At 44.0% G+C, this 18,018-nt stretch overlaps 1 protein-coding gene across 9 annotated transcripts in view; it reads right to left on the reverse strand.

The window, feature by feature from the left end:
* galt (galactose-1-phosphate uridylyltransferase) overlaps window positions 1-18,018 on the reverse strand; it is a 121,519-nt gene that overhangs the window by 70,461 nt on the left and 33,040 nt on the right. For 4 of the 9 annotated variants that reach the window (XM_058050796.1, XM_058050805.1, XM_058050778.1 and 1 more), the window contains one exon: window positions 7,226-7,869. The exons of 4 other annotated variants lie outside the window; for them this stretch is intronic. In XM_058050796.1, coding sequence (XP_057906779.1) covers window positions 7,478-7,869 — 392 coding nt within the window. In that variant the 3' untranslated portion in view covers window positions 7,226-7,477. Of the gene's footprint in view, window positions 1-7,225; window positions 7,870-13,438; window positions 16,126-18,018 lie in introns of those variants that run through there. One more of the 9 variants, XM_058050846.1, reaches the window with a different exon arrangement.

Below are 18,018 nucleotides of genomic sequence, written 5' to 3' on the forward strand. Positions count from 1 at the left end.
AAATGCTTGATGAAGTTACCTTGAGGATGACATTGTAGTCCTGCCGCACCGCCCCTCTTGTTCACAAAGGGCCTGAGATGAGGGTTGTTAGCAGGTTATTCTCTCTGCACAATACACGCCACCTTGCTGGACCTATTTGCGCCCAACCCCTCCATCCCTTACAACCATCCTTCCCTGCTGTAATGACTCAATTTCTCCCTCAGCAATGGCTGCCCTTTAGTGATCAATAAAGTTAATCCTAGGTTATGTTCCCTTACCTTATCTTGCTTTGGAGCCCACACTCATTAAGATATGCCACTTTTGCGATATGGAAGCTTAAGAAGTTGCCCTGTTAACAGCTTTACTCAAGTGCAGGGGTCCTCAATTACATTGGAATTTTTATCGGCATCGCAAACACTAATACCTCGTAATTGGTTCCAGACCTGACCGTGATAAGTGAATTTCCACAAAGTAGGATTGCCTGATTTAGAAAATGAATATTTTCATAGCTTTATTGAGTGAGTGTGAATGATTGTTTGTCTAGATGTGCCCTGTGATTGGCTAGCAACCAGTCCAGGGTGTACCCCACCTCTCACCCAAAGACAGCTGGGATAGGCTCAAGCATCCCCCACGACCCTCGTGAGGATAAGCAGTAGAAAATGAATGAATGAATGAATAGCTTTGACATAATTGGAGCCCTCTAGACATAAAATAGCATCCCTATAGTCACCTTTACACTCCTTTTATCCAATAGAGTAGACACGACAGGAGTAAGTAAGCAATTTAAGACATAAGTAAGACAAAACTACTGTTACTGCTTCAACTTTCAGGTGCAATGATGGAAAAAAATATGTAGAACTAGATAATTTGTTTTGTGCAATGCCTTACACAGTATTTGTATTTCAATTCTTTTAGCCATTTTTATGCTTACAAAAAGGCCCACGAAGCAGCGATAATTATGATATTTTTGAAAAACCGTGATAGAGTGAAACAGCAAAATTTGGGACTTGGTGAGCGGCAACTGTAAGGGAAGGAAAATTGTATTTGTCTGGGACGTCATTCATCAGAGCTGTTCACTCGTCTGCTTGAATAATAAATGGAAGAAATGCAAATAAATAGGTTGTTGACGATTTCAGGGAAAAACAACGGGGGCCACGTTATTGATGGTCCTCCCGATTCAGTATTTATGTTCACTCTCTGTTTAACCGATTTCCCATTCCATTATGCCACCATTATACTGGTGCATTCCCTGACAGCAATATGTCAACAAGGCTAATTAGCGTCACCCGATACATGCTTCTGTCAACCCATCGGTATGATTACCGTCCTGCGGGCCATAATGCGGGTCAGCGGCGCCTCACTTCAGTCAGACGAACTTTGAAATCTCTAACCTCCAGCTACCAACACAAAGTCAACACTGGCCGCCTCCTTCATTTACCTTGTTAGCTGACAGGGGGCTGCTGGCCTGCAGCTTTGAAGACCTTAATGAGGAAAAAGCCTTGTTAGCTCTGTGTGGATGGAGAGAGACAAATGAGCCCATACATATTCATAATTAGCCTTTGGTACCGTGTTTGATACCACAATCGCTCTGTGTGAGGGGGGGTACTGCAACATTAAAAGCACGTCATCATGCAGCCAATAGTAAGTCCTTGCATCCTTTCATTTTTTACAACGTTGGCCTCACTGGAAAAAGTTTGAACACCTTTGCCTTTGTGTGAGTAAATGATGACGATGTATTGATACGCGATAGGTGAACGATGTGGAGGGAAGGGCAGGGAAGGCCGGGCACCAAACGAAGCAGCGGGGTCAGGCAGGGAAGAAGGTGACTCACATGGCAGGGGGCCAAAAGGAGCGGCAAAAAAAAAAAAAAAAAGAAAAAAATCTCACTTGAACATTGCAGAGAGCCGGTGGGGAGCTGATAACAATCCTTTCCTCCTCCGGCTGAGCCTTTAAAGGATTTGCCACCAAAGACGGCATCAATGATCCCACATCAGGGCCTTCTAAGGAGTTTTACATCAAGGCGCTGCCATAAAAGAACAAAAGGGGGGACCGTTTTCTGCCTTTATTTTATTTTATTTATTTATTTTACTCATTTGATTATTTACATATTTATTTTTTCCTTTTTATGAATTTAATAAAAGGTCAGACTCTATGACGTATTTATAGGGCCACATTGGGAAAATGTAGAGATCTGAGATTTCAGGAATAAAAGTTGTACATTTCCAAGAAAAAAAGTCGTACATGTACAAGAATAAAGTAGTATTACTTGAAAACAGTAGATATATGGAAAATACTCGTAGTATAGACAATAAAGACATACATTTTATTCTCAAAATCTCAGATTATTTGAATACTTTGTCGTAATAGGCACGGCATGAGACAGCATTAGAAAGGGGTGCTTTATGTGACCTTTGGCCTTAGGCAAAAGGTAATATTAAGACTTTTTTTGCAACATTACACACATATATATAAGTTTTAAAACTATATTTTCCTAATTCTAACATATTTTGACATTTGACAACTAAGACTATATTAAATTAGCTATGGAATGTGGTTTAATATTGCTTAACATATTTTTACTATTTTTCTTACATATATATATATATATATATATATACACACATATTAGGGTGCATCAAAAAACACAATTATTGAAATTTGATATGGCTGGGTACTAAAAGTGTTCCAATATATGTAGAAACAACACATACAAAATATTTTTCCAATACATGATTATTTAGGGGTGCCACCATACATCTGTTTTTGTGGAATAAAGTGGTGAACAGTTCAATGGTCACCATGGAGATTTGAGGTCAACAAAGACTGCAGCTCAATAACTCTCAGTTGATCTTTATGTTTTTGTTGGTATTTAAACGCCTATTACATATTACTACCAAATTTGTGGTTTTGTCTTTGTAATTAGAATGATTTGTAGTCATATTTATAGGTATTTAGTGCTCATTGCCTCTACTGTAGCTAACATTAGCTAGCTACAGTTAGCTAATAGCAGATAGCAATAGCAAGTCTAACATCAACAAGAGTAATATAGAGTAGACAGTATTACTGATGCTTCATATTTATTGAGAGTAGTACTGTAGTCCTACATAATCTGATATATACATATTATTTTAGTCTTCATTCCACCTGATATCCTTAGCCGACCAAGTGTTGTGTCACTGGCTGCAAGGTTGAAGATGTCAGGTGGGTAGACGGGGAGCCGCATCCTGTGGGTGGTGGGCGCCAGCTGCTGCTGGGGGGGGCCTGTGTGCGTCCGGTGGCGCTGGTTCCTCCGCGGCCTCCCTCGCCCCTGGGGGTGGGCCGGGTTTGCCCTGGGTGCTCTGGCCTGGCTACTGTGTGGGACCGTGGGGTGTGGGCATGGGAGGCTTTGGCCCTGCCCTTGGTGTGGGCACGGGTGGTTATACCCCGCTGCCCTTGCAGAGCCTTCCCCCTTAGGTATGTATATGGCTATATATGTGTGTGTGTAGGTATGCATGTATATATTTATTATTATCATATGTAAAATAGCTAAAAGATCTAAATTATTAGAAAATATATTTTATATAAATTATTATATATTAAGTATCAATAGTAGTATCATTATTATACATACATAACTGTCAATAAATATTATTATTATTACTATTATTATTATTACTATTATTGTTATTATTATTATTATTATAATTATTATTATTGTTATTATTATTATTATTATTATTATGATTACTATTATTATTATGATTATTACTATTATTATCAATTACTTTACTTTATTTTTATTTTTTATTTATTATTTTTATTCTCAATTTTAATTTTTGTGTATGGTAGGTATATGGCCCCGGGTGGGGCGCCTGGTAAGCTCATACGGGAGGGGGGGCTCGTTTGTGCAGCTTGGGCTCTGGGTGGGGAGGTGCGGTGCTGGGGTGGGGCATTACCTGCTTCCCTCCCTTCGGTAGGGGGATGGCTGGGTTGTGGTGGATGTGGGGCGGGCGGGTGGGGGGGCTGGCTGTGGGTGCGTGGATAGCGGGGCGGATAGCGGTGGGGGTGGTGCTCTGCGCGGCGCGGGCCGGGATTAGCGGGGGGCTTGCTTGGGGGGCGGGGTGGTGGGCTCTGGGTCGTGGGGGGGCCTCAACCAAGGGTTGGGGGGTGGGGCTGGCCGGTGGCTCACGGGTGGCCCCTGCTATTTGCCGGTGTCTGGTTGGCCCCTTCTGTCTCCGGTCTGGTGGCGGTCTTCCCGCCTCCGGGGTGTCCTACTTGGCGGGTCCATGGGTGGATGGGAGATGTGGTGGAGACGGGTCGGCGCTGTGGTGGAGGGTGGGACTGGGGGGGCATTCACTTTTTGCGGCTGTTGGGGTGTCGTCTGCCTGGTGGGCTCTGCTGCCTGGTGTGTGTGTGTCTCTGTCCCGCCCTGGCACTCTTGGCTCACGAGCCCGGGAGGCGGGGTTGGGCTCTTCCCCATGCGGGTCCCGGTTCTCCTGCGGTCTCTGTGGTGTCACTCCCTGGGCTGCCATAGTGACGGATGTGTTGCCGGGGCGCGGTTCCTGCTGTTCTGGTGGTTGTAGGAGCTGCCTCGGGGCGTGTGGTTTGTCCGCGGCTCCTGGTGGTCCGGGGGTGGCGTAGCTGGCTCAATCTCTGGTGGGGCCCTCCGGGGGGGAGCTGGCAGGCCGGACTGGCCGCCACGATGGGCTGGGTGGGGCTCGTGGTTGGTCCTGTGGCCCAGGGCTTGCTCCGGGCGGCTAGCTTGCCCGGCTCGGTTGGCCGGTAGTGCGGGGTGGGCGTGTGTGGGGCCCCGATCTTCCCTGCTGCACTGCACCACCTCACATACATGTAGGACTTTGGGGGGTGGCCTGCAACTGGTTTTGCCGGGGGCGAAGGGTTTCCTTGCGGATGCCCTTTTGTCCTCGGCATTCCTCTGGCTGGTCACCCTTCAATTTTAACCGCACCTTAGACACTCAGTTCTGGGGGGGGGGGTCTGGGCAGGCATGGGACCCACCATTGCTCAGCTTCCCTCCACACACACACACACATACACATACACCACACACATAGGTCAGCCATATGGGGAAGGCCAATTTTTAATTGCACTATCTACACAATACCATCTTCACACACACAGGTGTAGCGGGCTGGACCGGAGAGCCTACTGCCTACCCCCGCGATTGGCCCGCTGGCTGCTGGGGCTTGGCGGCTCGCTCGGGGTGCCCTGGGCTGCAGGATATTTTGGTCTGGTCTGCCTGGCCTTCCTGGGGGTCCCGCTGGAACCAGCTGACGCCGGGGCTTGCCCTGGTGTCATGGTTGGTGCTACCTCCCTGGATCTGTCCTGGGTCGCGGGCGCCAACGTGCCCTTGGGGGGGCGTTCACCGGCCTCCAGGCAGTGGGGTCCGCGCTGCTGGTGGCCTGAAGTCTACGGTGGTGGCTTGGGGTTGTTGCGCTGTGGTGGCTGCTGCGGGGACCGGGCTGTGTGTTGGGAGGGGACCTGATCCTGCTCGTGGGGACGGGGGCCTGGGTGGCGTGTGGGGATGGGGAGCATGCTCCTCGGGGTGGGGCCTGCTGGGGGGGCGGTGCTCTTTCGTTTGGGTGTCTGCTGCCACTGGTCCTATGCTCTGCCGCATTGCTGTCCCTGTCTTTGCCCATCCCCAGTCTTGCCTTAGGGCTCGTCGGGGATGGTTCTCCGGTACGTGGGCGGAGCGCTGCTGGTTCTGGGGGCGGGGGGCTGGCCTTCCCGGTGGATGGTGGGGTCCGTCGGTGGCCTTGCGCTGGTCTTAACTCCTCGGCTCTGGTGCTTGGCCTCCCCGTGACTTGGAGCTATGGCTCTCCCTCACGGGGGTGAGCTGCCCGGCGGATGTCGGCCGGCGCAGTGGAGCGCCTCACCACTCGCCTGCTCGCCCCCTCCGCTTGCTCATGTGCGGGCCTCCTCCCCTCGCCCGCTCCTTTGTCTGCCGTAGCCCTGATGCCGTGGTCGAGGGGAGTCTGGGGGTGCTATGCCTTGGCGGTCCGTACCTCCCTGGGCTCGGGGCCTGGTTGTGGGTCTGGGACCCCTGGGACCCCTGGGTCCCCCGCCCTGTGATGCCCCGGACGCCCCATCCGGGGACGTCCACAGCATGTGTGTGTATTGAGTGGATGGGGTGTGCATGTGTCTGAGTTTATTTTATGTATTTATTGTTTTAAATACTTAGATAAATAATGATTAGTTTTCTTATAATTATATATATATATATATATATATATATATATATATATATATATGTATATGTGTGGGTGTGTATGTGGGTATATGGCCATGTAGATATACGGGGGGGGGGGGGGGGGGGGGGGGGGGCTCTGCGGGGGTCTGGCGTAGGGCGTTCCATCTCAACCGCCCGGTCCTCCATGGGGCAGTGTGCCCGGGCCTCTTCTGTCCTGGCCGGGGCGGTCCTATGTCGGTGGTCGGGCCTGGGGTTACCTGGGGCGGGCCTGGTTGTGCTTCCTGGGGGTTTGTGGGGGGCGGGAGGCGGGGCCTCCGGCCGTGGACGGGCTCCCTTCCGGCCGGCGGGGGCGCCCCTGTGCCCACGGGTGTGTGCCCTCGATGCCCTTCTGCCCTAGTGGGGTATGGTCTCCCGCTGGTCTCGGGGTTGCGGCTCTCCTCCGGCCTGCTGGCGGCCTGTTGCCGGTTGGGATTGCTCCTCCATGGCCTCTTGCTGGTCTCTTCGGGGAGTTGCTTCGGGGGCGGGTCTTGGGGAGTCGGCCCTGGCTTTGCCCACACCCACGGGGCCGGAGGATCTCTGGCAGTGGGGGCTTGACCTGGCTGCGTGGGGCAGGGTTTGCTGGGTGGTAGAAGGCAGTCTCTCTCCTTTTGTCATTCTCAGTGACAATTACACATTCACAGACTCGCATTCACATACACAACACACCTCCATATGGGCACTCACAGCACATGGGTGCTTCTCTATACAATCTACTATCTTATCCCTGATGTTTATATAGTATTGGTATGCTATTATTACAGTAATAATGATGTCAAGCAGTGAGATTTTAATTACTGTAACTGTATGGTTGCAATTGTGTTTACTATCATGGGTCATGTCTTCATCGTTACTATTGCTACTGGTAAGTTGGACTGTTTCATTTCACTGATATCATCTCCAGTGTGACCCTTAGCCATCATTGACATTTAACTGTTCTGTTTGTCACTGTTGTTGTTTTGGGAATTCTTGTTGCTGCTGTTTTTGTCTCTCCCTCTACTGCCCCCCCCCCAACCGACCCCACCTTTCTCTTCTCTCTTCTTCTTTTCTGTTCTTCTTCTTGCTCCGGTCCAGTCGCCCCAAATGGCATAACAAAAACATCAAATAACGGCAAATAAAATTTCATGGTACAGGGAAGTTGTAGCCAACACCTTTCCTGACACAGAGCAAATCTGTCTAGCATGTAAGGGCATTTAGATCAACAATACTATCTGCCCCAATGGCTGGACGGGACAAAAAAAAAAAAAAGATGTCGTCACCAATGCAACAGGCTGCCTTCACTCGTGGCCTGGTCGCAGAGTCAGGCGGCGATTATACACATCTCTCTGTCTCCTATGCAACAGCTGACCGAGAATAGAATGGGCTATCAATGCTGCGTCCAAAATAAGTCCGGTCAATGTCTGTGGGATGAATGTGGTGAATGACTGTGCCAAGCGTGGCATCAAACTCGCATCTGACTTTATTGCAATGGCCAGGAAGGAGCAGCACCTGCAGCACACACAGGCAGTTGAACATGACCACAGCCAACAGCCAAACCTTCGTCGCTGCAAACAATTAGGAGGGTTACTCCTGGGTGGCAGGTGGGATGACAATTCTGGGGTTTGATGCAGTTCAGATTTCATCTCTCCCTTGTGATGTTCCTCAGTGGAGAGGACTCTGGCACAATAGACTGAGCAATTAAGATTGAAATTCAGTTAATGTGAAGAGAGAGTTTATTTAAATGTGATACTATTGCCCATTGTGTTTACAATAAAATAAAAAACAAAGTGTTTAAACTTTATATGTATGTCAAATATCCATCACTGCTACATAACATTCAGGGTAAGGCCATGTGAACATGTCCCATTTACTGCCATTCATTTTGTCAATAGGACAAATGAATGGAGAATCTTGAAAGTTGAATTCTGAGGAATACCCAATCTGCCCAAAGAGAAAACAAATATATTTACTTTGATAACCCTATAGAAAATGATGCTGTATTAAATTTTATTGTACTCAACATTTCCAAGTCAACTTTTTTAGATTAGACAATTAGACTAGTTTATGTGTGAGGTGGCACCCCTAAATCCCAATGGATTTCCTCAAAACTTTGCAAAAGACATTTTTATGTTCATTAGAAAAAAATGGAATGCCAGCCAAATTGATATTATGAAATTAAAATTTCCCATTCAAATTTAATGCACCCTAATAATATATATATATATATATTAAATTTCCTAATTCTAACATATTTTGACATAGAGGGCAGTATTTATCAACACTAATATGTACAGTAGTAGTATATAATGTATATACTACGTAATTTGTATTGCTCCGCCCGCAAGGTTAAATAGGATTTTATGTCCCAAAAAGGCCAAAGAAACTTTCCAGTGAGCATATGAGTGTGGTGTGGTAGCCCGCCACACATTCAATGTACAGTAAACGGATGTCATTCAGGACTCAAGTGTTGCAGCAGTAACATGAAGGCAGCCATTCCAAAAGTATTATTTCCTGAAAATGGTAGAATTTGACCTGATTGTGTCAAACTGGATTAAGTTAAAGTGGACACAAGTGGCATAGCTTTGGAGACAAAAGTGCCCATCTCGACTGAGTTGAAGTGTCCTTGAGCAAAACATGTCGCCCTAATGCACCAAATGAGTCTTCCTCCAATAGGGCGGGTGAGTGAGTCGATGAGAGTGTCTGAGTAGAAAGGTGCTATCAGGGTGTGGAAACTCTTATCTTCCAAGTGTTTTCCTGGATGGAGGCATCCAGGCTTCAGTTACGAAACGTGTCAAAACATTATGACTAATATTACAACCTCATAATATCTCATAATATTCTGACATATTTCTACTCTTTATTATAGTTTTTATTTTTCTTCATATTATGTGTTTCTCATAAAATTGTTCCTTTTTTCTGGTTAAAATATTTTTTCCTAAAAATATATTTTTTAAATATTTACTTTTTCCAGTAAAATCCCACTGTTTTTCCCTTTCTGCAGCTTTTTCCCCCTTTATTCTTGTAATATGATTTACAAAATTTTCCACTAATGACTAAATTATTCATAGTTTTGTTTCAATATTTCATAATAATAATACATTTGTATATTTGTATAGCGCTTTTCAGAATACTCAGACACTTAAAAACAAAGCTAAAAGCGGGGCACAGCAGTCAGGTATAAAAAGTTGGACATTTCAACTTCAGACGCTCATAGGTGCGTGTTGCATATTTTATCCTTTGCTGCGATGGTGGTGATGACACAGTGAGCCGTTCCCCAAACCTCGGGGGTCACTTTCAAATTTATTTGACTGTCACCCCAGATGTAACATATACTCTGGAGCGTGTGATGCAGTGGGACGTCACACTCCTTAAAATGCTTGTCATCATTTCAAGGCGACTGCTATAAGTCACGCAGAAAGGAGAGGCAGTAATGGGCTCCCTATGGTAATCATTGGATGGACCTTTACTATAAATAAGCTTATAAATCCTTCGTATTAGGGACAGCGTGCAAGCAATCAAATCTCCTTCCCATTTGATGTGTGCAAATTGGCTTTTTCATTTTACATTTTTACAACACCAAGCCTTACCAGAGGAGATGTCTGATTTGGGAAACTCATCATTTCATTCGATTTCCTCCCTCTTTAAAGTGTTTGCATACAAAGAAGAATCGGGTTGTGGTTGACAGTTTACAGAATTGAAAGCTAAAACAACAGGAGACTGCTGGGATGCATTTGCAGCCTTTTACTTTCACAGTCAGAGACCGGAGCGTTTGTTTGCAACCGTTTGCTCTGTCAAATTGTCCTTGGGTAAAACAATGAGACGCCACCAGAGGAGCAAGTGGAGCGTCTGGATACAGGAATAGGCCGTGCTTAACTATAACGCTTAACAAACACTACCGAATGTGGGCTAGTACTTTGGCAACAGAGGCAGGGGACCGCCAACAGAACCGAAACTCACTGTGGGGCAGCCATCTGCCTCGACTGGATGGATAGCGATAGAGAGACAGAATAAAGGGATTGAGAAAGGCCCTCAATGACATGCGTCCATTACATAATAAATGTTTAATGAGAGTTTACACATTCCTAACAAGGACACATGGACAAAGTTGACATTTTCAGTTGAAATAGTTGTGTCTGTGGGTCGGTGACAATCTACGCTGAGCCATCCATCAAATGAAGTAACTGATAATGAAACTCCATTAATATTTTCATGGCTAATTGATAAAGCAATTAGCCATCTGTCGATGAAACACACATACATTGGAGCGTACACGACTGTGCTATCGCCTCCAGGCGGGTTTTATTGGAGATAGTGAGTTTACATTTACAGCTAGAAATGAGGTTCCTGACCCAGTAGGTAGAAGTGATGAGCGTCTGTGTCAGGTACTACCATCTGTTCCTACAGAATACATCAGGCCGTGTTGCTTGTACCAAGACGCTCTTCAAACCACCTCTGTGTTTACTCACCTGTGACTGAGCCATCTGACTTCCATATTTAACACCGACATCTAAGCATGCTCCGCCTGCACCTCGCCTAACATGATTTTATTAAGGAGCATTATATGGCGTTCCCCTGCTGTTTAATAAGTCTAGCGGGGAGCATAAGTGCCAAGGGAGCAGTTGTGAGCTGCAGAACCTCATCAAGGCTTGCTGGTCAGTGGCAGACTTTCCTCTTTAAAAACATTAAGATTATTGTCCTCGTAGTGAGCACGGAGGGAGGCCATGTAATAAAGCTTTATTGCTCACATTTAATAGTTGGAAGACTTCACAAGGGAAATTGCTTAATAAATAAATCAGCATGAACTCAACAGAGAAGGGTACTCTTTGTACTGTAATTTTACTTGCCATTTCATTCTTTCATTGGAAAGAATTCTCATTTGGAATGAAGGGAAATATTCCTTACACAGTCTCAACAGGTTCAAAGTACTGAATTTGGCAGCATGGCACCAGTGATAGCAACAAGGAACATTACATAATTAGGAACCATTTTGACAGTAGTTTTCATTTTGTCATTACTAAAATGTTTAGTTTTAGTCATTGATCATCATCTAAATTTGATTTAGTTTTATCAGTATGTTTAGTCACCTAAAATCTGAATAATAAAAGAATAAGGCACCCTTAAAGTGTCCTTGAAACAACCTTTACGTAGTATAGTGGGAAAGTGCCAAACAGGTTTACATGCCGTGGAATACTTTTACATTTCAGAAAGTGGAAAAGCCTAGATTGACAGGAATGTAGGCCAAAAACAATTAAATGATTAGCTCTAAACGTAACGTGTGAGTATGCATGGTGTGTTGAATAAAGCAATAGTTTAAAACAAGGCAGTGAACACACTGATCACATCTTTTACGTCGGACATAACGAATGTTTCAGTTGCAAATAGCCCTTCTAACTCAGGGATGGGCAAACTTTGGCCGGTGGGCCACATCAGGCCCACCATGCGTCTTAATCCGGCCCACCGAGTATTTCTAAACACTCCTACTATATTCCCACCACAAGGCATGCTGGGTAGCTCTTTCTCCCAGCATTTCTCCCACAAGTCGTGAGAGAAGTGAACAAGGTGGAGTTAGCATACTCTTGATATCAAACCTTTTATTGGTCATAGTTGATATTGTTGTTGCAGCTGAACTACCTAGCATGCCTTGAGGGCATTTTGAAATAAGATTCTTAAGTCACAGGTTATGTTTAGCACATGTTGATTTATGTGATGCATTAATTGCTGTGGATGTGTTGTGTTTTTGTTTTGTTGCTACGTGAGCAAACATGTCATAGTATAGTATAGACAGCCCCTCCGCAATTTTTTTTTAAACTCATTGTGGCCCGAATGTCAAAAAAGTTTGCCCACCCCTGTTTTCTGAAATGTTGTCTGGAGTTGTGTACATTTGTCAACTTTTTCGCATCTTAATCTTGTTTGGTTTACTTCTCCCTTCATCATTGCTCTCCTCTTTCCTCTCCCGTCACATTTTCTGCTCCCCGAGCCTGCAATTAATCTTGTCTTCTGCTAATTCCTCATCAGTTCCATTTATTGACCAGTGAAAATGTGTTTATTCCAAGTTTGACTGTTGGTGAATGTTAACTTCTCTCTGTTGTGCATGTGTGAATTTCATTGGAGATTGATGTGAATATTAGTTGTCCAGGAAGTAATCGCCATTAGTAATTTAATAATAGTATAATTACAACGAGGATTCCTTTGGTAACACTAGGTTTCACATACATGGGTTCCTTGCAAGGCAAACAGTGTCTCACTGTCATTCTGCAGCATGTGTTAGCATTCATCAGATGAACTTGTTTATCAGAGGAAATAGTTAGGCATCTGTATGCACAGAGTATTTTGTGGTCTGGCTGTGATCCAGTAGACGGCAACTGACGTCCGTCTGTGATATCCCATCACTGAGCATTATTGCCCCGAAGAACATCTCAGTTAACGGAATACTTTCAATGAGATGGTTGTTATGATGGAATCTTTGGAGAGGTGATGCTTTTATTAAACATGTAGCGTCCTCATACAAGCAGGTGAAAAATGGTCAAAACAATATGGAGTGCCAGGTTTTCATTTGTTTTTCCAATTGTTGGCAGTTTTATTCTGGTTCATGGGTTTGGGGAGGCGGGGTGGGTTGGGGGGGGCGTCAGATTAAGTACAGCGAATTGTCTCTCTTCCGGCAGAGTTGTATTCGGATTTCTGCATGGGTTCTTTTTCCACCAAGTTTGATGAAAATGGTTTCGTATTGACCTAAAAAAAAAATTTAAGTCATCCGAATTGTGACTTGAGTCCAAGTTGTGTAAAACATGTTCAATCGGGTCTGGAACCAACTAACCACGATAAATGAGGGATTACCGTATATATTTACAACAAAAAAACAGCCTGCATGTCAGCTGAGCATCAACATTTGAACTTTTCCAGATATATAACTCAGTTATTTACATCTAGTTTCCCTTTGTGTGATACGATGATATAAGTTCAACAGTGTTTAACGACGAGACTACCTTCAACTTGCAGACCATTTGGAAGAAACAATTATTCCGTGTGACCAATGGCGTCCTTTGTTCGCGCCCCATTAATTCTCAGCAGAGCACAGAAGCCTGGAGTCTCAGCTCACCTTTTTATTTCACAAGTGAAGCGGTGCCAAAAAAGAAGCTGGCAGGAAGGATATGCAAAGGAGAAATAAACATGGCAGGGGGGGGGGGGGGGGTGAATCTGTCAGTGTTTGCATTTCTTGATTCAATGACAATAATTCAAGGTTGTTGCCTTACTTTGCTCATTAGAGGAGATGTGGTGAGATTGGAGAGGGGATTGTGTTTATTGAAAGCAAATCAGTGTTTAATGAGCAAATGGATGAGGCTGTTGTTTCAAGGGGATGAGTATTTAAATATGCCTTCCAAGTTTGACAACTAAAATCAGGGTAAGAAACATTTCAGGTCATGCATCAGAAAATGGGAGGACATTTAACTGAAATAAATCTTTCTGTTTGCTCATCTGACACCGACGTAAGTCAATATTGGAATGTTTGACACTGATTCATTTGAATTCATAATGCTTTAGCTCTTTCAAATGACTTTGTCATATGGAAATGCAATGAAGACCCTTTTTATTTGCAGCAGTATCTTAGATCTGGCCGCATATTAGCCACAGGTCAGGGGATCATCTTCCAAAAATATGCGTGTTAAAGGTATGAATGTGAATGATGTCTATATGTACGTCACAGGTGCACCTCGCCTCTTACCCAAAGGCATCTGGGATAGGCTCCAGCATGCCCACGACCCTAGTGAGGATAAGTGGCATAGAAAATGGATGGATGGATCTTCAATCTGACCTAAGTGCCACAATTACCAAACATATCCCTAAATCAGCACCATGGAGAGCTCCGCTGTGGACTGCACATTGCCTCTTCACTTCATCCTCATAGTATACTCACAAAAAGTGCAAAAAAAATCAGAAATGTCTGCAGATCGGATGGCCTATCGTGGCAGGGGATTATGGCATGGGCAGGTCTATACTACGGACAAAGAACACAGGTCAAGTGTGTTTTATTGATGGATGCACTGCCAACATACCAAGTCAAAATCTCAAAGTGCATTATTATGCCATCACTTCATGGTACAGCATGATAATGCATGCCCCCATGTTGTACACAATTCCTGGAAGCTGAAAACATGCTACAGCACATGGTCCGATATTTGAGAGACAGGCCTTTGGTTAGACAAGTTAACATAAAAAAGTAAGCTGAGAGTAGATGCATTAACTACATATCCACACCACTACATCGTAACATAAAAAGGACAAATAACTAAATGTGTTGTCTTTCCTGGTGTAGATGCTGTCACTATGATGCTGTGCGGTTGTTTGGAAAGTGCTGCATGTTCAAAGTAAAATTTTAGAGTCTCATTTGCTATAAAAACAGTTACTGGAGGCCCATTTTAGAAAATGAATGGCCTTTATGGCAGTCAAGTCAGGAACAGCTGGAACATAAAAATAGATGGCAGCCATATTTATAAAGTGCACCCTGACAAAACTATTTTAGAACCCCCCCCCCGCCGCCTTCGTGGAAGCTTTATGGGTGTTGACAGCTTAAATTAAACTTTGGAAACTTGCTGTCAAACAGTCCATTGAGTTAATCCGACGCTAAGTAGACAAACAAAGCGCTCTAATTAAATGTTTATGTAAACACCAAACGGCCACAACTTTAGGTACACCTGCACACTGAGCTGGAAAGTTTAAATCTTTGAAACACCTTCATACAATGCAAGCTGCAAGCTGACGGTAAGAAATAAAATAGTGATGATGACCACAGAACCAGAATTTGGACATCTTGTTACATAAGAAAACATTACATTATTTTTCAACCCTTTGTATTGACTTGTGGTCTCCTATAGAGCAGCTACACACAATAACACGCACAGAAAACTTTTTAGATTTTGCAGGCTCTGCACCTATTCCATCTGTATTCAGAACCATAAACCATATAACCATATAAGGAAGTCCGCATCACAAAGGGGTAGTTTTACCACACCTTTTGAAACAGAGTGTTTTGAGCCATCCCAAACTTCTTTTAGGGCTCACTTCCAAATACGCTAACCTCATTCTCTGAAACTTTGGCATCGTTTAACATGAGAATACAACATTCTAACGCACTTTATAGGCCAGAACAGTGGGAAAAGGTATAGGCCCTTAAAATGAAATACTTTTGCTTTTAAAAATACCGTTCAGGAAGGCTTTATGATTGATTTTGAGGAATTCACTTTCAATTTTTTCTCATTGGATAAATTATTCAACAATCTGAACGAATAGGAGAAATACGAGTTCCGAGTTTTAACCAAATTTAAGGTATTAACAAATATAATGTATTAAATTTTATTTGCCTACTAATGTATTGCAATGAAGTTATTAAGACTGGATGGGGAGGTCCTTGTGGCTTCATCTGCCATCATAAGACACTTGTAGCTTGACATGTTCATGAAATTGATGCATTAAATTAGTTACCGCTATTCTTGATACCCCCCAAAAAATATGCACAGACAACGACAGACAGATGTGGCTTGACAAAATGCGCATGAGTTAATGACTCTAAACATTTTAAACGACTGCAATAATTTAGTTACCGCTATTTTTGACAGCCCTAAAAAAATACACACACACACCACAGAGCGAGGTTTCAATCTGTGCAGATGAGATAGTGACCACATATTTGTGCGTGCACGAGTCTGCCCCGTCACTCTGCTAACATCAGTCAATATAACAAGCTTTGAGACCCTTTACAACCGAGCATCTGTCACTTACTGTCATCCACTACTTGAGCACCCGAGGGGCACGCCCACACACCCAACTGCCGTCCATCAGAGTTGCACACGTGCAGATATACGTACCTAGAGTTGATGGGCTCCTCAATTTTCTCGATCTGCATTGTTCTTGGGACAGCAGTTAAGGGCTTTCCCACTCGTCAGGTTGTACACTAGTAATTGGCCATAGAGAGTGAATGGCTTGTTATTGCCGTAATTACACAGCAGTTAGAGTTCTCTGTCAAGCTTCCCTCCGCAGCTCGTTGTTTGTCCTCATTGCTTTCTCTTCTCTCGCTGCCTTTGTTTATTGTGGTTTGGTTTGTTTTGAAGGCAGGCGCAGCTTAATAACCGCCTTTTGTCAGGAGTTGGGGATTTATTTGACAAACTCATAGATATGTATCTTTACAGAAGGACGGGTTCATATTTGCTTGAGGTAGAATTTGGTTGAAGTATTCACTCCGGAAACATGTTTCAACACGGGCGGGAGTTATGATAGGCCGCAAGTGACAATAAATATAAAGAAATTATATTGCAGCATTCTTGAGTTACACAAGAGATGGTCATTGGCACTTCAGAACACAACAGACTTGCAATGAGGCCATCATTCAACACACCTAGCAGGTACTATGCTAGTGGAAGACAAACAACAGCTGTGTTCACTCTAAAGATGGACTCTGAGCGACTATTTCCAAAACAGTGCTTCAAGGCATGCTGGCATGCTCCCAGCATGCCTTGCAGCACAAATGTACTGAAGTTTTGCTTTTATAGTTAGCATCGTTGTTCATTATTCCCCATAGAGGTAGATGCCGTCTTTTTTGTGTTTGAACCGTAATTGTAGTTGGCGCTCTGTCGACTCACTGCAAGTTCAGTGTTAGCTTTTGCTCGCCCAAATAAATCGCTTTAAGCTAGCTACTTTCCTGCAGCTCTACATTTTGCAATTGTTCCTGATGAACATGAGATAGGATGTGGTACAGTTTGGGTTGTGAGCAGTTCAAACAGCTGCTGTAGAGGTTTGGTGCTTTAAGGCTTGACAGCTCCAGTATGTGGTCTGGACCACAGACACAGGGATGTAATTAACTCCCCGTCAGAAGGAAAAAAAAATATGCAGATGTCATGTACACAGCGGTGCTTGTCATGTGGTGCCAACGTCTCCTGAGGAGAGACATAAGGACTATACCGTATCATGCAGCTTTGAACACGAGAGCTTTGTGGCACAGCCCAGCAGGCACAAACACTCAACATTTAGCGCTGGTTGTTTTTTACCTGCACTTATTCCTGCCGTAGAAACACAATCTTTGAATGTTGACAGATTTCTCAATAACGTCATATACCTACTACAGGCTACCATCTGGTCACATGACTTTATAACCACATGATTTGCTTAAAAAAAGGACATAATGGAGGATCAGGAAAAGGCAAATTCAATGCATACCTCACCGAGCTATGAAGGGAACTAAAGTGTAACTCCTTTTGCTTTTACATTGCTCAGCGGCGCATGAAGCAGAACATTTTAGGAGGAGGGAGAAAATTCCAGCTGGGATGAAGGAAACATCAAACACCGCACACCAAGTGTACGAGTTCTGTGTATGTCTTCTAAATTGACTTTCACTCCTGAAAACCTTCTTTTTTCTGCTCAGTTTGAAGTCATTGGTTGGGAATATGCCCAAGAAAAAAAACTGTGGCTGCAAGCAAATTACTAATTCATTAAAGTAAGGTTGAGAACCGTACTGTCTCACACAATTTACCATGAATTTCTAAGTAAGACCAAGTTATTGCTTCTTAGTCTACATCCTGCGCTTATTATACAATACTGCTCAGATGGGAGTGTGGTTGGCTTATTTTCTTATTATTTATACTCTGTTGGGTAATACGAGTGTAAATGTGACTGTAGGGCTGTTATTTCATATCAAGAGGGCTCTAATTATGGTAAAGAAAACATTTAAAATGTTTCAAAAGGTTTTCTGTTACTTAACTATGACATTATGCCATTTATAAATAAGGAATGCTACTTAGTGGAATCAAAGCTAGGTCTTTAACTAATGAACTCTGATAAATGACGGATTACT

The sequence above is a fragment of the Doryrhamphus excisus genome, chromosome 2, assembly GCF_030265055.1.
Source record: "Doryrhamphus excisus isolate RoL2022-K1 chromosome 2, RoL_Dexc_1.0, whole genome shotgun sequence".
Classification (NCBI taxonomy): domain Eukaryota; kingdom Metazoa; phylum Chordata; class Actinopteri; order Syngnathiformes; family Syngnathidae; genus Doryrhamphus; species Doryrhamphus excisus.